At 37.8% G+C, this 25,778-nt stretch overlaps 1 protein-coding gene across 3 annotated transcripts; it reads right to left on the bottom strand.

Moving 5' to 3' along the window:
* Positions 1–173: 173 nt before the first annotated feature.
* Positions 174–25,745, bottom strand: LOC114355017 (zinc finger and BTB domain-containing protein 17). 3 transcript variants are annotated; one of them, XM_028307662.1, is made up of 8 exons: positions 25,373–25,744; positions 22,139–22,324; positions 16,362–16,854; positions 16,226–16,282; positions 12,327–12,451; positions 9,132–9,454; positions 5,217–5,327; positions 174–3,842 (listed from the first exon to the last, which is right to left on the bottom strand). In XM_028307662.1, the coding sequence occupies exons 1-8, from the start codon at positions 25,571–25,573 to the stop codon at positions 3,728–3,730; spliced, it is 1,611 nt and encodes a 536-aa protein (XP_028163463.1). In that variant the 5' UTR covers positions 25,574–25,744; the 3' UTR covers positions 174–3,727. The 3 variants fall into 3 exon arrangements, with proteins under 3 accessions (XP_028163463.1, XP_028163464.1, XP_028163465.1); XM_028307663.1 differs by having other exon boundaries at positions 5,217–5,309; XM_028307664.1 differs by lacking the exons at positions 174–3,842; positions 5,217–5,327; positions 9,132–9,454; positions 12,327–12,451 and adding an exon at positions 15,082–15,813 and having other exon boundaries at positions 25,373–25,745.
* Between the last annotated feature and the right edge of the window lie 33 nt (positions 25,746–25,778).

Raw genomic sequence — 25,778 nt, 5'->3', positions numbered from 1 at the left:
TCACAATATCAGAAATATAAAAAAAAAACATCTACTGCATGTAGGTACCTAATTTTAACAGTTTTCACAGACGCAGACATTAAGTCCACAATGAGTTTGTGGTTAGTATGATAAAATTCATAATAAATGCACAACAAAAATAGAATTTCAGTTGCCTTTGTCTTTTATGTTTACAAAAATATTTATATAACAATTTAGAAATAATTATAACAGATTTTATATAAACAATTTGGAATAATATTGCACGAGCTCAAAGCTAAATTATAATGTGCATTTTATAAATACTATTTAAATATAACAACAAATCAACACAACTTTCATAACTCTAGTTACATAATTATTAGATTGACTCATTCAATGACACAAAGTACCTGCGTACTGTCGCGGTGTAGACGGCGTAGATCAATTATTTGGAAAAATACACTTTTAAGTGTAAAAATAAAAGAAAATTGAAAACAATGTTTATTTAAGGCCACTTTCATAAGTACACAGATCTGCCTAGGGCTTTACCTGTGACTTTCCTTCCCATCTCTTTCCCCCTCTTCTCTTCTTTCCATCCCAAAAATAAAACTTCTAAAGTAAATAAATGCCACCAAGTATAAAATAAAATATAACAATACGTTAGTTGCCAAGAAACAACAAAGTAAGAGAATTATATGAAGGAACTTTTAAAGGAAATACATTTTGTCAATCCATCATAATCCCATTTTTCAAAGCCAGGGAAATGGCATTCTAATCAAATGCATTATATGCCTTTAATTTTGTCAATAATTTCTAAAATCTACGCCACCTCCAAGGCAACTTATATAGATCATGATATAAAACTACAGACAACGGGCAAAACTTGCAAGGTAAATCCATTTACAAGTGTCGTCATTTATGGCGATTATTAAATCGTAGTTTTATACAATAATTTGTTCTACTAGGTAAAGGTTAACTCTACACTTAACACAATGTGGTCGAATCCAATTCTATTAATATTACATCAAATTATTTGATTTGTCAACAGATCCACAATGACTACCAAAACATAACAATACAACCACATCGTGCGCTCGCCGCGTGTTGATTTGTTAGAAAATGTTATTTTTCACAGCACAGGAACAAACACATTCTGGACTAAATAAAATCTGAAAAATGATAACAACATTTGTTTTAAAGACTAGTACGTAATTTTGGCACAACGCTGTGCACGCTCCGCACAGTGGCATCGATGTTGTTCTCAATATATACAAGTTACAGATATCTGCTCAGTGAAAAATCACTTTAGGGTTCCACTTAACTCTATTTAACAGACACTAGGTCAGGAACAATACGGTTACGTTTTTGACTATCTTCATTCATTATATTAGCAAGCGAAAGAAACTAAAGCATTTTTAGTTAAAAATATTTGTGCCCAATGTGTCATGTTCGATGTATCGTTTTACAATTTATTTATGAAACCCTAATCAAGTAAGACCGACTCAATAGTCACACTGTATATGGACAGCTGCCATTACAATCATAAAATGCAAAATAATGTATATTAAAATTTAGTAAAAAATTATTAATAGTAAATAATTAAAAAACTTATTTGAGTAAATAAATTCTCTTGTTCCTTTGCTCATTCAGTGCTATATACAGTACAGAGTGTAAAAATAACGGTAGAGGCTACGCGACGCGCGGCCTTCGCCGGCGCGTGACGGGTTAACTGCGGTTCGAATGCGACGAATTTTAAATTCCTCTAATATACATATCAAAACACTAGACTAGGATAGAAAAGGCCGCGCGCCGCCCGTCTTGGACGGGGCACGCGGAGCGATCACTCGGGAGAGTCGGAAGGTACGTTTATTTTTACACCCCGCCACAATGAGTATTTTACCTCAACAACACTCTTAGATCCGAACAACAATACATTACCTAACACTTTCCCTGTATAAATATATTATTATATAGTCTTGTAAAAGAAACCTTTGAAACCTCATAGGTCATTAACACTACGTGAGAAATTACACAAGAGCATTAGGATACAATATATTGCTACGAGTTAACTTATATCATTTGGCACTAAATTAACATATTGCATCTCGAGCATTCGTCACATAAGTATTTATACTTGCAAATTCTTTAAACTCTCAATTTATTCTTCCTAATTTATAATTAAATTTTCAATTTATTTTCCTAATGATATAACTTTGATTGGGCCAAAATTCCAATTTAGGTAAAATTATTTCACATAAACCCACCATGTTACACACCCTATTGAGCAACCATGACCATTCCCATCGTATTCAAATAATCTAAAAGAGACCTGAGAGTCGGGAACGGCTGCACTACAGATAAAACACAAAATAATAGACAAGACGCGTTTTCGGCAAGTAAAATTTGGCAAAATTGAGCATTAAGACCTTCGATTGGCATCGCAAAATAGTTCAAGTTAGTAAGATTTACTACGTAGTACTGCGTGACTACTAAAATACCCTAACTCTGGTAACTGTAACTTATGATAGGTACACCAATGCGGGCCGCTGCGGGCAGGTGCTCGGCCCGCAGGCAGCTGGATTGTCGTTCTCGTGTTGATTGTGTCTGCTTCACTACCCCGGTCAACAGGATCTAATACGAATACATATTATATCTGCGATATGCATGCACGTTTCAAACGGCTAAACGACCGGATCTATAAAATACGTTATTGTACAAAATGTACGATATCATCGAAACGTCAAAAAACTAAGTTAAATGATATGACGTATAATGTGAGACATAATTATTATGAGGATTTCAGTTTACGTTCAAAAGAACAATATAAATGACTGTGGACATCCAAGATATTTTTTTAAATTTACTAACTACATCATTAACAACTTTAAAATAGTATTTAAAAATTAAAAATAGTATTCTTTTTATCAAATAATAGTTATTGCTTTTTTTGATATGATAAATACGTGCGCGCGATGTTCGCCCGCTCGCCGCCGGCGCGCCCGCGACTCGCGCGGTATTCTGTACACTCGATAATATTACGTAATAACTCTTAATTGTATATTTTAAAAATATGACTGCTTTATATTATATCCCTCATGATCACAGCTCTCCAAAGACTTTACAATATCCAAACCTGACACTCCAAAATAAATTCTTTATCATTTACACCTATAAAACGAAATGACTATAATATCTCTATGTTAGTCCTAAAAATTATGCCATTTTGATATATTTACTTTGCAATTGCAACGGTCCCTCGTACAGCACTTAAATGCCTCATATACAAATTTTAACGTAACTCTGAAAATGACTCATTTTTATAAAATAAAGTAAGCGACTAAACGACTAATATCCTCGAAAAAAAAATTTAGAAAACAAGCGGCAGTGTTCGCGAAAAATTCGTGCAAATAGAACCTAACTACAAAACATGTCTTAGGAACCTGATAAATTATTGCTAGAGCTTCGGGCACGACACCTCCTTACGTACGACAATGCACCCCGGCGCGGCCGGCGGATACATAACGAGATAAAATCTTATCAGTAGCCAATAGAAAAATATCACCTAAATAAATATGAATATTTTACACGTGCGACTCGCCGCCGACGGCGGTCGCCGCGGCCGCCGAACGTCGATCCACGATGGTAGGCGGCGTCCGCGGCGCCGACGAGGCGCTCGATGAGTATCGTTCGATTTTCTTTTATTTTTGGTAAAAAATAACAAGATTATGAAATTGATATGCAAAAGACGTGCGGCGCGCACGCGGCATCACTGCGCGGCGCCCTCGGGCTCGTCGCCCGCGCGCCCGAACTCGCCCGCCGCCGCCCCGCCCCCGCCCGCACCCCCGCCCGCGCCCAGCGGCCCAGAGCCCTTCGACGATTCACTGCCAAAAACAAACACAACATTACTTGCAATGAGGGCTATCGTTTTAGCGCTCACCAGTTACCGCCACTGTAGAGTAAGGTCCTGTCACTTACTAGTAGCGAAGACAGTGGCACCAACTGGTGAGCGCTAAAGTGATAGGAGGACTATCGCATTTGCACTCATCAAGATGGCGCCACTGTAGAGTAAGGTCCTGTCAAGCGCCAGGGGTGCCAACTGTTAAGTATAAAAACGATAGCCCTCATTCTAATAATGGACCTACGCTTTATGGAAAACCTGCCATATTATTACATGAAAATCAAAATCAAAATTATCTTTATTTGCATAGACTAATCGAATTAGTTATTGCAAATCGTCAAATGCTCTTACGGAGCCTTTAGATGTCGCATTCTTTTTTTTCCCTACCAGCGCAAATACGTGTATTTTTACTATTTACTGCACTAATTCGGTCTCAATGCATCAGAAACGTGATTCAGATTCGTATTGTTTTATAAAACGGGCCAAAGTAATCTAAATTTCCATTTTTTTACAGTTCTAACTCATAAAATAAATCGATCCGCTTTTTCTGACGCTTGATGAAACAAAATTCTTAACTTGAAACAAATGCCCGATCGGTTTTATATTTACACAAACGTTTCCGCGATCAGAAGACAATAGATTTCTTCCTTTTACAAAAAAGTAACAAGAAAGCAGTCATGTCGAATTGGGAAGTTATTTTTTTTTATGTTGGTACAAAGTTCGCAGCGCCAAGATAGCACGTTCGCGATAAATGTACCATTGTCAGTTATTGTGTTAGGCTCGCCCCTTGACCGGGGTGACCTTTAGGATCATACTATGGAAAACTATTCCATTGCCTATTCAAGAATTCATTACCATAAAAATAGCGCCGTAGATTTACAAAGTCATGATCTCAGTTTCAATATTATCAGTATCATGCTTATGTGAAAATATACAATAATATAGAAGGCTCATTCAAAATAATGGGAGTCCTTAAGTTTTTGTTACGAATTTAATTTTTCAAATTGTATCTTTATTTCTATCTATTCTATTTTAACTAAGGACCAGCACTAAACACAGATACATGGACATTTTTGTACATATACTCTTATGAATCTATTTATGCCTGTTTATCTGTTATCTAGCAATGATTGCTTTGGGACTTTGGGAGTAATTAGATATTTATTTACCAAATATCCATCTCTGTAGGATAAATCGTGGATAAAGAGGCTAATATCAACATTAGACATAAGTAAAATACAACATAGTTCTGTCTCCACAAAGTTTATGAGGTACTTTTTTTAACTAAGCGGCTATCCCACTCCAGTCACTACCAGTTTTGAGCTATCGTGATCAATATGTAAATGAGGGTACTCACAAATTAGGATAGGGCGGTCGCGCGCTGCCGCCCGGCGCGTCGTCGCAGGGCGGCGGCCTAGCTGCCGCGCTCAGCAGATAGTTGGTGGACTCGCTGAAACAATTCGACAGCCTACTTCAAATTGAATTACTGCCTCGAGTGGCGCGGTGCGCGGACCGTGCCTTTCACCATCGCTTTTACCTACGCTTTTCTGATTCACGATTTTTCTGTCGCATCAAATCGATTTTACACGCTATAAGTTACTGATCTAAACGCGGCAACCTTTTAGAATGGGTTTAAAAAATCCGTAATTTTCCGGTGCAGTAAAATTTTAGTTTTTTGTAAATTTTTGATGTTTAAGTGTGCATAACAAAATAAGGAACTAAAGAGATGTAAAATGCGGCTTGCAAGCCGGTTACCGATCCCCTGACCTACAGTTTTCAAATCATACTCTTTGTCTATTCGTTCTCATTCAACAATTAAGGTAAGCATTTATCTCTTATCTATCTTTTTATTGGTGTATTCACTGGGAAACAAAACCCTGTCAATATTTACCAATAACTCAACAATAACAGTATTATCACCATGTTTTCCTAATGTCATAGGATAAAAACAACTGTCCATCCCAGACTCATAGGTCAGGTGACTGCACGCACGATTGTAGTGCTCGAAAACAACATCATCATAAAATGGACTTTAACTGTCATAAAAACAAGAAATGCAGTTATTTGTTGTTCTTTCTCAAACCGTATCAGTAAAAGTACGGGATCCGTAATAAAGGTCGACCTTAACCCATCTGATGTAGACTAGTTTTATTTCTCAAACGTAAACAAATGAATTGCAAATAAGTTGTCTAATAAAGTTTTGTCAAGACGTAAAAAAAACATATTTATCGAAAGCATTTTGTGATTTTACAAGTATTAACTTGGCTCTTTTGACACTTTTTGCTGTCCTTTGTTACTGGCCAGTAGTAGCCACTCGGTCAGTAACAAGGGACAGCAAAAAGTATGCAAGATTTTGAATGTGTCTTGAACTTTAAAACGGTAACTCAATAGGCCAGTTATTTATTTATTATTTATTTATTTTCGACTTCGACAGAGTTGTGCTTAAGTGGTGGGGGCCCCCGAAAGGGGCGTTTTTTCGGTTTTCCGGTTATACCGCGTAAAGGACTTACCCTATCGAAAAGTGGTCTTCATGACGGTTGAAGGTCACTTAATCCTGCATTGAATAAGACCAAATTCAAATGTTTTGGACAAACCGTTCCCGGACTAAAGTTCGGAAAAGTAGAAAATATACGTATAATTAATGACCCTCTCCACGTCCAATGGCTTGTTACCCACAGGCTTCCAAGTCTTGAAAAGGGCCACCTTAACCAGTGTAACCCTATCAAGGCTTACGAGCTTGATGCGCCTATCCTTGTGCGTCCCAGCCGTTCCTTAACTGTGGTTGGTGCACCTCTTCCTTGCACTCTCCTGAACGACCCTGTGTTACCTACTGTGGCTGTCCCTCTTCTTTTTTCTAAATAAATTTTCATATTTCATTCTTTTTATCGAAATTTCCAAATGATTCATTAACAATAGAGATGATTCTAGCGCTCGGCGGCCGATGCCGCGGCACGCTTCGCTCGCCTTCGCGCATTAAGGGTCACTGTTCTAACCTAACCTAACCTAACCTTCTACTTTCTACAATACCTACTTTTTGCAACCATACTATTTTCTGCAATCTCTCTGTTTTACATAAAATTATTGTGAAAACCATGACCATGTGCCTTATGCTTTGATTTGTGGGTAACGGTGGGTACTCGTAAGTATGTGAAGTGTCAATTTGACCAAGCAAATTATTTGGGATATAACATTTGGCAAAATAAAACATTTGCTATATAAACATTTGCCAAGTAAAATTTGGCCAAATGTTAATTTGACCAAATGAATTAGTTGCGAAAAGTACAGTTGCTAAAAGTTTATTTGGGAAATGAAACTTTGGCGATAAGTTGTTTGCGAAGTGAAATTTGGCGAAAAGTAATTTGGCCAAACGGAAGGATACCGCTAAAATGAATTTGTACATCAGGCGAACTTAATGCACTAAAGCATTCCCAACCAGTTTACCTTTGGACTTTCACTCATCATTAAGATTTTCCTGAGCTTTTTATCAGGAACTAGTGATATTATCACCAAGATAATGACAGTGGAGAAATAAATTAACGAAGAATGCACAGCATTCGCGTCAAATGTACGAGGTTTTATGACAAAAGGGTATTTTTAAACAAAATATTTCCGTCAATCACAATAATTAAATATCTAAAAATAAGAGCATGCCTCGAGAGATAAACGCTTATGTTTTTGTGTCGTGGGTTGCCGTAATCTGGAAAGTCTATTCACTTTATTGCTTAGCGAAATCCAACAGAATGGGCAGATTCTGTATTACTCTCGACTTCTTTATTATACTGGGAAAAGGGCTTTAATCGTGAACTCTGATTACTGTCCCAGACTTATGTCATTAGTACTTTTATACAAACTGATAAATGTTAACCATGATTCTGAGCATCTGCTCAGGCCAATCTGTCATGCCAGGACAGAAGTTAACCGAGTGGTAGAATTCTAATTCTATGCCAAGGTCCGGTTTCTAACATGCTAAAATTTCGAACTCCTCCTATGTTCTTCTGATTAATTTCGTTGCGGGTCCAATGACAGTTTAACTTTCCCCCGGGACAAACTTGACCTTCATTGGTTGGGTTTTTGTGGCGGTCAAGCTGTAGATCCTGGCTACACAGGAGTTGCAGTGGTGGGAACGAGAGGTGGGAATAGTCCCGTATGCTAAAATGTGCATCCATTGTGCATTACGAGTATAAGAAGCATTGACAATGAGTATTATAGGGTGAGCTAACTAAAAGTGACTAAGATGGGGTCACGACATTCAGGTCGGAAGAAACTGTTAGGTTAGATATTTATCAATACCAATGTTTTTTATTATTAGGATAATAAGTACATGTTAGGGTAAAATTATATAAAAAAAATTTAAGATGATTAAAACCTCAGAATCAGGCGGTCTGTCTATACGTTTAATTGTTGTGTTGAGACTGGCGAGTAAAGGTCAAACGCTATCAATGTATTCTTTTCGTCCCGTTCTGCCATGGATGACGACATCATAATAGCCATATTCATACATCGCGGTACAAAATTTATCTCAAGTCATAAGTTAAAAGCCACATCCATAAAGCAATAAACGAATTAGGGTAACGTGCAGTTTCCTTATCTAGTTCGTTAATGGTTCCATGACAAATTCAATTGATGAGCCAACCATGGTCCAAAGGTTGTGACCATTTCAAATATTCGTTTTGATTTAGTTAGCTACGTGTGCCGTGTGTAACCAAACAAAGCTAAAACAATAAAAACAATAAAATTAACCGTTGATTACTAAATTAAGCAACAGATATGAGCGAGCATAGGTCAAGTTTGAAACCACATTAACTTTATGGCGTGCATTGTTTCGTCATTTGCACAGTTAACTAAACAAAACACATTTACTTTTACGTAAATTACCGACGTTTACACTACAACAGGTAGCATTATTTTGAACGCGAAATTAATCGTACTCTATAAATAGTAAAAGCATTTGAAAATAATTGCATCGGATTGTTTTATAAACGAAACTATTATATTATAATAAATCGCTATATCAAAACTTGGTTAATGGTCAGGTGGTGATAGATGCAGGTGGAGTTAACTAAAACTGGTGAAATTGCAGAAAACACGTGTCCAGTCATGAATCACGTTTGGAGTTTCATTACGATCATGCTTTTTAAATTGGTGACGATGAGCATGAAATCCTAGCGATGTTAAGTGAATTCGCTCAGCGCGTTGTTCTATGAGGTGTCAAATAATTGAGGCATGTCGGAGCATGCGCAAGCGTAGGTGTTTGAATCAACAAATATGTCACCTGGCGGTTCGCATCCTTAGAGCGGCGCAGTTCTCCTTGCACTTGTACGCTAGCACCTGCTTGATCCTGCTGACTTCTACGTCCGGGAAGTGTCGGGAGACGTAGGATATGAGGGCGTGGACTCTGCGGCGGTCGAGAGGCGGCTTGGTGGGCCGGGACTCCTGCCCCGCGCGGGACCAGCGCTGTCCCGTGACGGAGCACGTGGCCAGCTCTATGGGGGAAAAAAGCGCCGCCGCCAGCCCCCGCGTCACCTTCCGATAGTCGCCCCACTTGACGCCGCGGAGCAATTCTTCCCGGATTTCCACTCCCTCGCCCAGCTTTATCTGCGGACCGATATTTTTTGGGGTGAATGATTGGACCAGGTGGTGGCATGTTTAGTTTTAAAGCCGGGTCCGTGAGCACGTAGAATTTTGTCCAATGACCCCTAGCTACCCATCCTTATCGCTCGCGCGTAATTATATTGCTGTCGCGACTGTGCGACTGGCACCCGCAGTGAGTGTGCGAGCGCGATAGTAACATAATTACGCGCGAGCGATAAGGATGGGTAGCTTGGGGTCATTGGACAAAATTCTACGTGCTCACGGACCAGACTATAGATGTTTATGATTAATTCAAACTAGGAATGGCTGGTGCGGAGAATCTTTTGTTTGTGTAGCATAATGATCGAAACCAATGAAAAACTTGAGGTATCGGTTTGAAAACGCCGAAACGATATTATTACTTCGTGAATAATTACTGCATACATTAATCCTCCTTCAAATAGTTTTGAACAAAAGTGTTGAATGGTTGAATGAATTGAAACAAGTCGGTTGTTTAAGAACCTCGGTACAATATTTTTTATTACTATTTGCACTTTTATTTAGATGTTTTCATTCTACAACTACATTAAGTGAACAATATATTTAAAAAGGTGATTAAAAATAGCATAACAGACAGTAAAAAATTCAACAATACAATATATTCAATTATTGTGTAAATAATTCACAGCAAAAAGAAACATGAAGGTGGCAGAACTTTCGCTTCGGTAATCGCCTTAAAACATGCAAAAAATGAAAAACTAATACGAAGGACTTCTTTGAAGCGGATATCATAATTAACTCACTTTATTGACATATCAAATATAAATATTTAACAAACGTAAGTAGGCAGTATCCGATTTTATTTATTCGGTTTTAAATTATTTAACAGAAAAAACATTTAAGTAAATATATTATGGGAGACTATTCGACAGGGCTAATAAGTAACATAGATATGAAGTGATAAATTGAAGATTAGATTGTAACTTGTTAAGAGTCATGGGACATTTCAAAAATAAATTAATGAAGTCATTAAGCCAGCTCTTCATAAAATAAATATTTTCAATTAAGTATAATAATATAATTGAAGCAATATTAGACGATGAAACACATAATTAAAATGTATAATAGTCGATAAAAACAAGTTTGAAAAATGTGTTGAGAAAATATCAAGAATTAAATTATTAGTGATCGACTGCAATAATAATGAATATTATTATACTCTTTGTTTTTAGATAAGTGCAAGACTTGCTTTGAAAAGTTGTATTTGTGAGCTAATATAAAAACAGTTTAATATCGATGTTTACGAGTTAGCACATGCATTAAGTAACTTAGTATTCGAATGCCTTTTCCACATTCATCATCGTGCACTGTTATTGTTCCGATTCGTTAGATCGCTTTATCGATTTCGGGTTAAGGATGGTACTCACAAGGGGCGCTTTTGGAACCTGTATTTTGTGGTATGGATTCACTGCGACTAATTTATATTGGAAAAAACATTGCTGAGGCGTCCATTATCATCATCCTTTACTACGCTAATTTTCCCAATGTGTACCTTCCTTTATACTACGCTACACACACAGCCAATCGTGGTTCTTCAAGGCATTTTCATGAGTATGGCTAGATTTGCAGTATGATAACTCAAACAAAATCCACGTATTAAATTAGAGAGTATGTGGACATGATTAGAGCCAGAGTGCCCCTTTATCAAAAACGATTTATGGAAGACCTAAAGGCAAATTGGTTCCCCATTATATACTACGTAATTGAAGTACATATTCGAACGATAAACCGTAATGTTTGCGATAAGGCCTGGCGAAAGACATGTTAGGGCTAAGATATTGTATGATTTGTTCGATTCATTCACTGTAGCTCATAGCAACTGTGATACGGCGGTGGTCCGTATATCTGATTATGTAGCCTGATACTACATTTAAGTGGGTGCACAATGACAATTATAACAGATTTAAACGTTAAGATTATTGACAATGATGGAATTTTGTTGAACTACGAGTATACATTTTACTAAATTAAGCTAAGCTTTGCCCTGTCTTTTGTATTCATCAAAGAAAAAAGCACATACTTAAAGCGCTTTTCGTTTACCATCAGGTTTCAAATAGTTTTAATTTATTGACAATCATATCGACGAAGATAAAGTGATGAACACGTCTCGTGTCTCTATAAAACTTTAATAGACATAAATACCGTAGTCACTCCTCAATGGGCACGCGAAAGCGCGCGCAGACACTACGGCTACGCAAGATTTCATATTAGTGAAAAATACATTAGGCTTAAACCAAACCTAACTAAAAATAAAAAGTTGAAATGTGCTATTAGCACGTTATTTTAAACATTGTTTATTTATTATTATATGATAATGACGAATTTCCTCTGATATTCCTCTGCTAGCGCGTGGAACGTAGGCACCGTATCTCCCGTCTTATGTGATAAAACCTCATGATATCGTTCGTTAAAAATGTCGCAACCATTGTCTTTGTGTACCTTATCATTATTACTGCCATGGCAATTGTTATCACACACGACACTATCATTAATCAAACCTTAAAATACGACATGACAAAAAAAACGCACGCCGAATGTGGTATTCTATAATCAGACAACTAAACACATCGTTTAAAATATAAATTGTTTGAGGAATTAATTGACATATAAGATCTAGTTGATGGCTGTCTGAGAATAAAGACTTTCACCGAGCAATTAAAAGAATTCGGTCGTTTGTAAAATAAGTATCAAATAAAGATAGTGGTCCACGACTGTTGTGAAATCTTTCTCAAAATGTTTTAAAGCTGGGTCAGTTTCGCGACGAATTCCACTATGGGGGAACTTTGAGCCCTATAAATGTGTATACAGGGTGGTATTTAGGTTGATATGAACTTACCAGCCTTGGTGCTGCAACTTCTCGCTCGTTCTCTCTCTTGAGCACGAAGGGCAGCGCGCGTCGATGTTGTTCGAGCCACACCGCGTCGGGCACGGGTCGCGTGCGGCGTCCGTCCCATCGCCCTACTACGATGTACAATACACAACAAAACCGTGTTAATAAACAACAAGCTCAAACCAGAGATGCATCCAGTTGGAATTAATTGAAGAAGTTGAAGCTGTAACAGCTAAGTTACCAAACTTAACTGAATATCTCCCTGGCCAATAAGCATTACTGCCGTAAAATAAATTAAGAAAAAGACACCTTGATAACACCAACACCACTATCATTGTTATTATAATGTAACGTTAATTGTTTTCACGAAACACTGAAATGTATCATGTGACTTGTAATATCTATTCTCAGTTTGGCCCAGAGTTCATGATCTTAGCTATAATTATCACAAAATCTCTAATTTAAATCTGTGTTCTAAATATCATAAATAGATAATGTTAAAGGTATAAACCTATCGAAGTCACCGTGTACGAGTGATTGGAATTGTCGTATTATGGAATTTTCTTATTTCGTTTTACTAACTCAGTTCATAAGCTATAAAAATTGCATCATGATAAGCTATAAAAATTGCTTCGTCATATAGTTAGTAATAAAATAAATGCTGCAAGTTTTTGAAGTTAAAACTGCAATAAATAATTAGCCTATGGTCCAATAGTAATTTGTATTCCTACAAAGATAGAATGTGTGTGCCTAAAGTTGGATATGGTTTAAGATGCTGGTATTTCTTGAGTAGGAAGAAAGATGTTATTTCTCAAATCGCATTATGATCACTTCAATCACGACTCACACTACATTGTTTGAGAAAAAAAGAGGTAACGAACGGCACTCAACCAGCAAAATGCTTGTTAATATTTATCACGTCTAAAGGCCATTTATTAGTGACTATTAATTTCATATTATCATCGCTAAAATAAAAATTATAAAAGAAGAAACAAAAAATTAAGTACTGAACTGAAAATCGAAATTTCTCGTAATACTTTATTTTATTTAGTAAAAAAATTACACTGATTTATGTACATACATTGAAATTCTAAATTTCAGCTCAAATCAATATCGCACTAAAGAATAAAATATTACAATCAAAGTATATTTATGGACACTTGGTTTTTAAAATTAATAGCTTGATAAATCAGCAGGATATTGTCATTCCGTACGATGTTGTACAAAAAAAGCTAATAAAAATTAAGTGTAAGTAGTATATTTTACAGGCTTAACATATTAATTAGTCCAGTTTATAACATAAACGCAACAAGTAGGATGGATGGGTGGATATCACGTAGTAACGGCTAAGAATATATGGGACTTATAACAAACATAAACCACTGTAGATAACGTACAACTTCATAATGGAACAATTATGTATGTATATGTAAAAGAAACCTGTTTTATGGTTTTTTAATGTGATTTCATATATTATTATAATTTCATAAACATTCCATTTCTGTCTATTATAATGATAAAATTTCTAATTTCATAAATTGCTTACTTTAAATTCAGAAAGTGTCAAGATATTTTGCCTATACAGTTCCTTTTAAATATTAAGATAATGAAAGCTGCATCTTAACTAATCAATGGGACTAAATTAGTTTAAGGAAAGTCCAAAGTGCTTTTTTCAAATTACAATTACTAATAGGTACGTATAAGTAAGCGATTATTTTAAGAGTAATAATAATTATTGCAATCAACTTCCAACCATAATTTTAAGACTAACACAGATCAAAATAAATGCGTAGTTTTAGAGATCACGGATACACACTTGAGATCACACTTTATTCAGACAGTTTTATAATTAATTTTCAAATGATAAACTAATATTGTAATTCACAACCCTAATCATACTTTCAATGACGTGTCTTCTCCGTTTGTTTTATTTTAAAATGACTAGATGTGCTTTCTCCTATGGCAATCATTTTGTAAATTATTCAAAAGAGGGTTCAGCGGATATCTAACCACAGAAATAAATGTATAAAGCGTACAGTAAATATTTAAAAAGTACGAAACAGTTCGCCTGCGATCCATTATCGTTGCAGCGACACTGGGTCTCACGTGGGCAACAAAGGCAACTTTCGCCTCATATAACTCGCGGTGAAATCACGTTTAAACAACTAATATTATGTATCATTAATTAATTATTATTAAATATACGACTTTGAAGACATTTAATATTCAATCATTACATCTGAGTTTTTGTACAAACTAATTTACCGGGAGCCGTCCAATCACTCAACAATATAACATTGTGTAAAGATAAAACTATTGTGTATAAAAATATCACTATTGTGGTTCCTTCACGAATTTATGTATCTAGAGTTACATAAGTTCGCGCGTTCGACAAATAAAATGGTGTCGTTTGACGCCTTCCGCCGCTCTGCGGTAAAAAAATTACACTCTACTATGAAAATACAGATCGTCGGCGAGCGCGGCGGACGGCGCCCAACGTGTGGGTTCGTGTATATGTATGTCTGTAATCTGTATTATACTATGTAACCAGTAAATAACCTATGTTATGTAAAATCAGCACCGGTCGCAACAAATGCTTAACAACGATCAGTCTATTGTCAAAAAGGAAGGTAGCTTGTCTTCCCTTTAACGAGGTTCGATTAGTCATGCGACGAAAACCCTATGCAGGGCGTGACTAAGCAATGTGATTCTCATTATTGTGACTAAAACATGTATTTTCCGTGCCATGTTATTGTCTTATAATATTGTTTCCCTTTGTACCACGCTTCCACGACATGGCATAAGAATCCTTTGTTCTTACTAAGTTTAGGAACATGCGTTTGCTTAGATCTGTTTATGTCGTATCTATTAACTATATTTCCTATATGTATATTAACAGTAAAAGCTGCAAGAGCAGTGTCTCCAATCGAGACGTGTCACAGATAACTGATATATGAAATCTAATAAAACTGCTCTATTTACAGTGTACAACAACTATTCATCATATCATCAGACTATCGGCAAAGGGACCTCGTTAAAGTTAAGCGACATATAATAAATATCTGGCACTCGGTATATTTATCGAAAGGCACGCAATAAGCGGAGAGGTGTGACGGCAAACGGGCCCCCGGCGACACTCCGATCACAGACTAGATAATATTTATTGACAGTCTTCGTTTGAACGTCATAAGCCGCATGTCGTCGGCCGCCCGCGCCGGGCAGGGTGGCTACTGCGGGAAGCGCTGGGCGGGCCGCAGCGCGGGGAGCGGCGGCGGCGGCTTGCGGGCGCGCGCGGGGTGCTGCGCGAGCGTGTGGCGGCGCAGGTACAGCGGCGTCTTGAAGCTGCGGCCGCACGTGGCGCACGCCACCGGCTGCGCCTCGTGGATGAGCCGCACGTGCTGGCGCAGGTTGCTCGCGTTGCTGTACCGCCGCCCGCACAGCGCGCACTGCACGCCGCCGCCCGCGCCCGCCGCGGCCGCGCTCGTTCCGCCCGCTGCCAACAACACCACGATCGCACTGCCCGCCGCGCCCGCCGCGTGCCGCCCGCCCCACGCGCTATCGCACCGAAACGCGTCTGACGGACGCTCGCGCTGCGGCTGCGCATTTTCTGCACCCGAAAGTGTCCCAGAAAATGCTCGTCCGCAGCAGCCGAATCGGGTCGGACGCTCGCCGGGAGCCGGGCGCCGTTTCCGTGCCATATGCGGGATGCGGGCGGCGGCACTGCGGAGGCCGAGCGGGCTCGTCGCCACGACACCCGCGCGCCTAGCCACCATTTATGTACGAGACCGCGCGCGCTCTCTTCTACGACCGATAGTAATGTTAAAGGTTCGCCGGGGGCGCGGCTGTCCGAGTCGACGTGTGCGTGTGAAATGACGTGATATGTGAGAAAAATAAAGTATATTCACCTTCCGCGTTGTCGTCCCGGAGCTCCGTGCCGATGCCGCTCATGAGATCCACGTTACCTGGAGAGGAAACATTGATCAAGTCTCGTATCGAACGTCTGAACGCTGAGTTTACGATGGACACAGAAACAAGTCTCACCTTGCAGAGCTGCGAAGGGGTTCGCTAATGCGTTATTTTCATAGTACATCGGCGGAAAGCTGGAACGCTCCTCGTCACTAGCTTCTTGTTCCATGACTTCCATTTTTGGTTCCAAAAGATCTGATGCATTAAACTCTTGACACTTGTCGGCCCTGTCCCCGTCGCCGGGATCCATAAGAATATCGCTCTCCTCATTTTTCACTTCTGGCGCTTCGAGATCAGTTTTCACCCTCAGAGAAGGGTAGTTGCACGTTTCGCTATAGTCATCATTATTAGGCCTCATTTGACTAGAAGTTTGAAATGGAGCTTCTTCGTTGAGATTATTTCTGGCAACATCGGGAGAATTTCTCGTCGAGCGGCGCGCGCTCTTGTCTTCCTCGACGGGGGTGGTCTCGACGTTTTGGCTTGCGGCTTTGGAGGAGGAGGTAGAATGTGACGGCTTGGCGCTGAGCAAATTACGTAGTTGGGAAGGAGGAGATTTACGATTGACTTTCTGCAAAGAAAGGGCATGATGTATCGGCGTGCAATAAGGCAATTGATTCTACAAAAATATACCAGTTGATATATCCATTATGATACATAACTTAATAATAAAAATAGTCCAGCTAGAACTGTTAACTGCAGTTTGTCCTGCTATGACAATTATACAGGGTGTTTGGCGCATCGTGTGCCNCAGCGCGCACGCTTCGGGCAGCTGCGCGGTCAGCGCGCACGCTTCGGGCAGCAGCGCGGTCAGCGCGCACGCTTCGGGCAGCAGCGCGGTCAGCGCGCACGCTTCGGGCAGCCGCAGCGCGGCCAGCGCCAGCAGCGGCAACGGCTCGCGCGCCAGCGAGTGCGCGGGCAGGCGGTGCAGCCGGGCGAGTCGGCGCGTCACGAGCGGCGCCAGCGCGGCGAGCGCTGCGTGGTGCGCGGCGCGGTCGGCGCTGCAGGAGTCCAGCAGGGGCCGCGCGTGGTGGAGCAGCAGGGCGCGCGTGAGCCAGGGCACGTTGTGGGCGCCTATGAGCGCATTCACGGCCAGCGTGTGGTGCGAATGGTGGTGGAGATGGCAGAGTGGACTTAGCAAGGTGCACAGCTGGATCCCAATACGAGGCGTCAAGTGTACTATGAGTAGAGTAGACCTTCGAGGGCGAAGGAAATGTAGGATGGCCGAACTGTTAATTATGAAAAATCTAAAACGTTAAAATAACGGTATCGTTGTGGCCGATGAGATGCTGTCATAGTGACATTGACAATACGTCAATGTCACGCTAGCATCAAACGTCAGAATAGAGGGACGCGCGGAGACGACTCCGCGCGCTTTTGTGCTAAGTGATGAATTGTATCTAAAATAAGGCAATATAATGTGAAAGATGAGTATCCAGTGTTTTATTTATGAGAATAGATCGACCGGCCTCTAATACAAGTTATTCAAAGTATTGAGACTTCCGGTAAAAATATTAACAAGCCACTTCCGTTTAAGAAAATAATTAAGTACAATTTCCGGCGAGATTAATTCTACAATATTTCTACCATGCAATAAAAATGAGTCTTACAATTAATATAATTCTAATAATTTATGTGATTTCCGAAAAAATATTAATAAGTCACTTCCGTTATTAAATACAATTTCCGTTGAGAATATTACTACGGTACTTATGCTACATCCGGTTTAAAATAAAATACAAAAATCAATATTACAATGTGCAATAAAATTATGTATATTCTTAGTTTCCAGTAAAAATAAAAATAAAATTACTTGATAAATAATTAATCACAACAGTAGTAAAATAGTCTACTAAATACTGATTCATTATAACCAAACCGCAATCAAAAATATGCTGTCAGTAAAAAGTTATGACTGAATGAAAAGTCATGTTTTTTACCTTTTCATCCGAAAAATGTTCTTGATATCATTCTATCCATTGCATATTTTGGACTAATCTACGCATGTTGTGTCATGGTGCATGTGGCGCGGGGTTATAGATGAATTTTATTAAATATTATACTAGCTGTGCCTACGACTTTGTACGCGTAAAAATAGTTTGAATAATATTTCCCATTTTTACAACATTTGTCTTTACTGCTCCGCCCCTATTGGTTTTGTAGGGTGATGTTATTTATCCTAAAACCATCTTTGATAAATGGGCTATCCATAACAAAAATAATTTTTCAAATCGAACCAGTAGTTCCTGAGATTAGCGCGTAAACTACTACAACGTTTGAAACAGTCATAACTTTTTACTGACAGCTTATTTTTTTTCGTCCCGTACTGAAAGTTAATCTCTATTTAATGGACTATAAGCCAATATAGGTCTCATTAGTGGTGGACATTTGGACCATTTTTGGTCATTGTCCTTTAGTTTGTTAGTTATAGACGCTTCCCTTCGAGTGACATCATATCGCCAGCGGCTAACTTAAAGCGGACGGATAGTACCTTTTATACTCGTAGATAGATACTTGTAGGTCGTAGATATTAGATCGGAGCCCAGCCCGTCTGGACAACGCGTGTAGACCAAATCCTCCATTTTTTATTATCCACAACGAGGAAGCTTCGCCTGTATCTCACCTGATGGTAAGTGATGATCAGGCCGAAGGTGGAAGCGAGCTTCACCCGGAATCCTCAACCAAGGAGGATGGAGGAGGATTTGCCTTGTAAATTAGAGAAGGCCGCACTCCTGCAGTGGAGACTAAATGAACTGATGATGATGATGACTCGAGATTGTGATGCGGCTTTTAAAACTTTGAGTTAATTCAATTTAATATCTTTAACTTTATAGTAGTATCAAAACACTCTCATAAGCTATTTTGAACAATATTTAAATACTATTTCAACTTTCAATTTTCACTAAAATCCACGCGGGCGAAGACAAGATTAGTAGATTTAGGTACATACAAGGTGCTTATACAAAATTAGAACCGTACCTACCGTTGATGCTATTCAGAATTATTATACAATGAATATCTGTGTAGCCACAAAAAGTATGAAAAGTGCAAATACGAGTAGTATTTTACCTAAGTTCACAGTCTATGTGTATTTTACTAATAGGTACTCCAAATACGCGAAAAACAAATGACCGAATTGGCTCCTAAATAACACCTAAAAGACTACCTAAATAGAACTTACTTCACAAAGATACAGAGTTCAAATTTGTGTGTTTTGAATTCAAATGTTGTTGTCCTGAAAAATCCTGTAGCTATGGATTTCAGCTTAACTGTCTGAAAGGGTAGGTAGTAGTGATTGTTGGGTTCACATGAAACTGTAGGTAGAATAACAGCCAGTGATGTTATTTTATGTAGATTACTTACGTATTTTATTTATTACGAATAAAATAAACATACCTAAGTAAACATCAGGCTACCAAATTGAAAGCATAAACGATTCGGAACCAGTATTTGCTTATAGTTTGGATAAATGTTTGATCAAAAACATGAACGCCTACAAAATACCGTTTTTATTTACTTTGGGACCTGAGGTGGAATTGTGTAAAGCAATCGTTATCATTTGACAGTTCATATCGTACGATTATTCTGTCAAACGCTTTGTTTAACTGTTTTATTACTTTGTTTAATTTAATCGTACGTTATGAACTGTCAAATGATTACGATTGCTTTACACAATTCCACCTCTGAACTTTATTCCAGAGCTGTATTTACCTGCTACAGGAATCCGTAGACGACTACGGAGCTACGGCGTAGCGCGTTCGTAGACGCCGTAGCTACATTCTTATGTATTAATCATACACCCGTATTCACAAAGATTACTATGAGGTCTCACAATGCGCGTGGACGCACAGGGTGACACGAACCAATCACAGAACTCTATTCAACGCTGTGCGTTCGATTTGCTGCTTCACTTAAACAAGCATCGGTTGTGAATACGGGCGTTAATATCAGGGTATTTCCTATGCGTTAGCTAGAATACGAAGAATTAAGGGCGGCTTTTCATTATGTTACTTCTTTTTAAGACATATTAGTAATAAATCATTGTGTAATATAATTATAATTCATTGCTCTTTTAGCATGAATGTCCGCTTCCCTTCTCTCGAATTATCATAAAATTAAGTTTTGCATAATTGCCAACTAACGTTGAAACGTATAATATGAAATTAGCTCTGTTTGTGTGTTACGTTTTCACGTTTACACTGTTGATCCGATTTGGATTATTTTTGGTAAAAACATGCATGCAGATAAAAATGGGACCTGGACAAGGTAACGTAACAAATATAGGTAAGCTATCTTTTGACGTGTTAGCGATATGAAATTAATTTTTTCTTAACATAATAAATTGTTTAAAAAAAGAGTCGTTATTNGCGCCAAACACCCTGTATACCCATCTTGTTCGCTGTCACTGCATAATGTATATTTGACGATTAGTTCGAAGCGATTTGAGCGACATGTGTAACGTTATTAAATCGGCATCCGATATTGTCTGAAACGCGCGCACATATTCAATAAATTATTTGTAAAATTAGTTTTTTAATTGCTTTGAAATCATTAATTATTTAGATACTTGACTTCAAAAAGAAATACGCTGACTGACGTCATATTAAATATAAATAAATATTATATCTTTAATATATTATTAAATGCATTATTATTATCAGTGTTTCTTTATTATATTATTATTATATTCTTCACTAAAAGAGTTGGGAGAATCGTGTAAAAATTTTAAGCTTAAAGTCTCCACCAGAGTCGAGTAAAAGGACATAAGATGGCGGCTTTACCTAGTTTAATAGTTATAATAGGCTAATGATGGGCTGGTGATAGTTTATTCCATTCCTAAGAGTAAACGTGGGACGTCCACCCACAAGGTGGACCGACGACCTCATAAAGGTAGCAGGAAGGCGCAGGCCGCTGCCGCTACCAACCGGGCAATGTGGAAATCATTGGGGGAGGCATATGTTCAGCAGTGGACGTCCTGTGGCTGAAATGCTGATGATGATGAAGAGTTAATTACGAATTTTAAGCGAACACATACAAAATATCTACAGTACTTAGTAGTTCGGGATTTACTTTTATCGTGGCGTTGTAAACAGCCAGTGACGCCACGCACCTCAGTCTACAGCGCAGTTTAACTAACTAGACTTTCTTTCGATAATTAACTTGTGATATAAAACTACGCAGGTTCTGGACCTTGACTAAAGATTAGTACTTAGGGTTATAAAAACATTTATAATCGTAGTCATGGTGAACTTTGTTAATAACCACGTGGTATCCCTAGCACGAGTAAGCTTACTGGCGATAACTATCTTTTGATAATGACCGACTGCCGATATGTTGATACAAAAAAATACTATGGGATTTTAGTAATCAAATAACTGACTGTGGGTAACAGGTGACGACAGCAGATGACTATGACACATTTATTCAAAAATAATCACTCGCTTATTCCCGTTGTCCAACTCCGCAATAAAATTTTGCTATAGTAAGCGGTATTGCTAAAACCCAGTGGTTTCACTGATTCCTACAACTGGAACTGGCATTCCTCTAGCACAGAATCTAATTGGTCGCCAATGAATTTCCAGTGAAGGTTGAGTAGTTGCAGAGATAACTGTCTTAGAACTCATAACAAACTGAATCATAAGAATATTAATTTGAAGCTTTCTCTCAAAATCTAAGTTAGGTACTTAATGAGACGAGAATTAAGAATTTTATTAGGCGAGATCATGAGCAGAAGTTGACTATTAAGACGATTAAGGAGTTTGTATGCATACTAGGAGAACTAGTGAGGATAATTTAGCATTAATGTAATGTACAAACACACAACAAATTGAATTCAGTGATGATTTTGGACTTACTTTGTCGTTGTGTTGCGAACAGTCTGTGAGGCCGCGGATCTGCAGCGCGTCGGCGGTGCGCAGGAAAGCCGAGAGTTGCGCCTGCGCGATGTTGACCTGCCCCACGTACATGAACTGGAGGAGCGCGCGTACGTGCGACACCTCGCAGTCGCGCATGAATATTATGGGGTGAGGACATGGATTGTTCTGGAAAAAAACGGGGCGTTTAGAACATGGACCTTACAAAGAATAGGCATGTTTCCTGGGTAATAAAGCAAGAGTTGGAATTAGTCCGTCGGCGCGTCATCCACGAAGACGCGCCCCACTAATTTTTAGTCGAGGGAAGCGCGGAGTGCGGAATTTGATCCAAGCAATCCCGAGCTTCATTATTGTAGTGCGCGCGTGCACTCATAGATTTTAGAGTTCACCGATAACACTCAAACATTAGCGGAAGAATGGTGGGGCGCGTCTTCGTGGATGAAACGATCTATAACTATATAGTCCAGTCAAATTAGACATGAACCCTGCATTAATTCGCATACAGCTGAAAATTGGTACGAATGTTCGGAGCACCATTATGAATTAACTGTAAAAAGTCCCCATCGATCCGACATGTGCTAAAAAAAAAATTCAAGGTCAAACTTAAAAAATACGAGTTTTTGAGATTTTCAGCTAAACGGTAAGTTTTATCACAAAAATATGTATGACAAGGTTTAAGACCATACAATTATCTATCAAAATTATCTATACACTTTCTAATAAGAGTCAGCATTTCTGAGATTCGATGATCCGAAGAGTCAAAAAAGTGTTTTCTTCATAACGGTCTTACACATAAATCCAATGTGATATCGCCACGTGCCTCGACTCAGCATTGTATCATGATGTGTTGTCGACGTCGAATATAAAATGATCAACCTCAATGTCGTCTGTCATCTTTAATTATCGAAAAATGGGTGCAACTTTGACGAAGGACTGCACCGTGAGTTTCTAAGATACGAAGTTTTCGTGTTTATTATGTTTAAGAGCACTTATATGCACACGTCACTACTCTACTTGTAACTCTATGGTCACTCTTATAGCCCGACCAAGTTAGACAGTCCAGGTTATTAGACGAAACAAGTGCGAAAATAATTTCCCACAAGTACAGAGTTCGGTTCTGAATTCAAAATTTCTGATTTGAATAATTAATTTTCCACAATATCATGATTGGTAATTTTAACAAAACAATATTGAAAACTATTAGACAAAGATTATCCTTAATTAATTAAAGACAAAACAAGTGCGAAAATAATATTTTCCCACTTGTTCTTTTCTGAATTCAAAATTTCAAATTAGAAATTAATTCTCCATTTAAGATTGGTAATTTTAACAAAACACAATCTGTAACAACTATTTTGATTATTCCATAGAAATGTAAAACACCATTGTATTGACAATAAAAATATTATGGCGAAAAAAATCCTTTGTCTACTAATATCATTTACATCAACTAACACATTTTAAAATATTTTAAGGAATATTTTGCCATGTTTTTGTGTGACCTTCACTATAAGAAAATGTAAATCCTTGTTGTAACATGAAGTCAAATTAGTATGTGAAAAACATACATCATACATTTTCTAAAGAGTATGTGAATATTAATTTACCATAGTCTTTTTTACAACTAAGTCTTGAAATATATTTTCATTTTTCATACTACATAAGGATATTTTATTACATCCCATGCAGTTTGGAGTGATTAACACAAATTCTAAATTAATTAAATTTCCCAGGAAACCATCAAAAACTTGACTAACAAGTTTGAATCAGTATTCTATTGAACTAATAACATAGTTAATTAATTACATTAAGATCTGGTTAAGTTTCTATCTAGCTCAAAAAATCTATTATATCTATTTCAAATTGCCAGAATGCATAATGGTGTTTATAACTTCTATTTTGTATGCTGTCAGCTATGCCATGTTAACATTAGTAATTGGTGGTGATTGTACAAACAAGTAACCACAATTGCAATATTGTTTTTGTCTTTAGGGCATGGTTTTTGTGTTTTAAAGACAATGATTTATCATAATCAATCACCAAATTAGATTACTGATGACTTTTTGGCTCAAAGTCCAAATAATAAGTAAAATTCTACAAAGAAAGTGCTATAATTAATAGAATTCATGACACATTCAAAAATAAATGGACATCACAACCACATTTAGTTTCTATTCATAATCATTTGTAATTTAAATTGCCTTGAATATTAAAAACCAATGGGACAGTTGATTTGAACAATGGTCACAGTGATTAAGCTAATTACCACCAATTGCAATTTCTTATGCATTATGATCTCTAAAAATATGTAAGTTACGCAAATTGAATGGAATATTACAACTTTGTATTTGGCTGAAATACACTCAATATCTACAGGATTCTGTTCCTTATACCTAGTATTGGATAAAGAAGCAAGAAGCATTTCCTAATAAAAAAAATATGTCTTACATTCCAGAGCATTTCACTCAAAGTGAATTCCAACACTTCACATGTTGTGAACATTAATACATCATCACAAATAAGGCTTTTAATGGAGCTTTCACAAAGAACCGTAAATGCATAATGAGATGAAAGTGTAGTATTATAACAAAACTAGATATATCTAGTCCTATTTATACATATTTTTATCCTGTCTTGCAGTCATTGAATTTAAAATCATCAGTAAGAGGATGAATTAAATCATAGTGTGCCGTGATTGTTGGATTTCAGTCATTATTGCTACAACATCATGGCTTGGATTGCATTATGTATGTTACTTTCATCTTGTGATACTCGCCTGTCCAATTACTAAAAATATATTCTGGTAAAATGAGGTGAAAATGTCCATCAATTAATATTCAGATTTGTGTGTGTTGGCCACAAGAGTCTCATGTTCCAGCAATATCAAATAATCGAGTAAAATATTGGGAATCCATTAATTAATTGGGTATTGACTTGAGACATATTCATTAGTAAGGAATGTAATGGTCACACAGAAGGAATCCAATATCTCTGCTCAAGACATACATATAATCTATAGAAGAAATGATAATGAGTTAATTAGAAATTGTAAAACAGAATTTTAAAGTAGGTACAAATAAATGAAATCACGAGTACTTAACCGGAACGCGAGACATGGCATTTGTAAGTAGATCAAGTGTTTTATACATAACAACTTTCACTAGAGTCATTGTAATGGTGACACATCAAAGTGTGGGGAGTGAAAGATACACTTACTTTGAATAATTCCTTGAAATAAGGACTACACGCTGAGAGAACCACTTTGTGGGCCTCCAGCCTGTGACCTTCGCATGCCAGGGTGACGTCCACGAAGTCCTCATCATCGCGCAGTGCCTCGAATTGAGAAGTTATATTCGCTTGAAAATTGTTCCATCTCAAACAGAATTGCTGGTCGCCACCCAGTTCTGTACCTTCCATTACTTATAGACATAACTCGATATCCCTGCTCATTTAATTTGTTGATAAGAATAGTTAATTATTGAAAATAAATATATCACAGTAACTTGCAATTTCAGTCGCCGTCTGGCCGAAAATCTTTTACGAAAGAAAACAATCAATAAAATCTCGTACCAATATAAGAAAAATAAAACTTTTTTTTAATTTGTCATTTTGATGAGTACAT

This window comes from Ostrinia furnacalis, unplaced genomic scaffold (assembly GCF_004193835.3).
Source record: "Ostrinia furnacalis isolate ACB-3 unplaced genomic scaffold, ASM419383v2 OfSCF2311, whole genome shotgun sequence".
Classification (NCBI taxonomy): domain Eukaryota; kingdom Metazoa; phylum Arthropoda; class Insecta; order Lepidoptera; family Crambidae; genus Ostrinia; species Ostrinia furnacalis.
This window is presented reverse-complemented; position numbering and strand designations above follow the sequence as displayed.

Coding starts and splice junctions, on each gene's coding strand:
- LOC114355017 (XM_028307662.1), bottom strand. CDS start 25,573: ATGGAAGGTACAGAACTGGGTGGCGACCAGCAATTCTGTTTGAGATGG. Junction 22,325..25,372: donor ATTTCAAGGAATTATTCAAA/GTAAGTGTATCT, acceptor GTTTTTTTCCAG/AACAATCCATGTCCTCACCC. Junction 3,843..5,216: donor CGACCGCCCTATCCTAATTT/GTGAGTACCCTC, acceptor TGTTTTTGGCAG/TGAATCGTCGAAGGGCTCTG.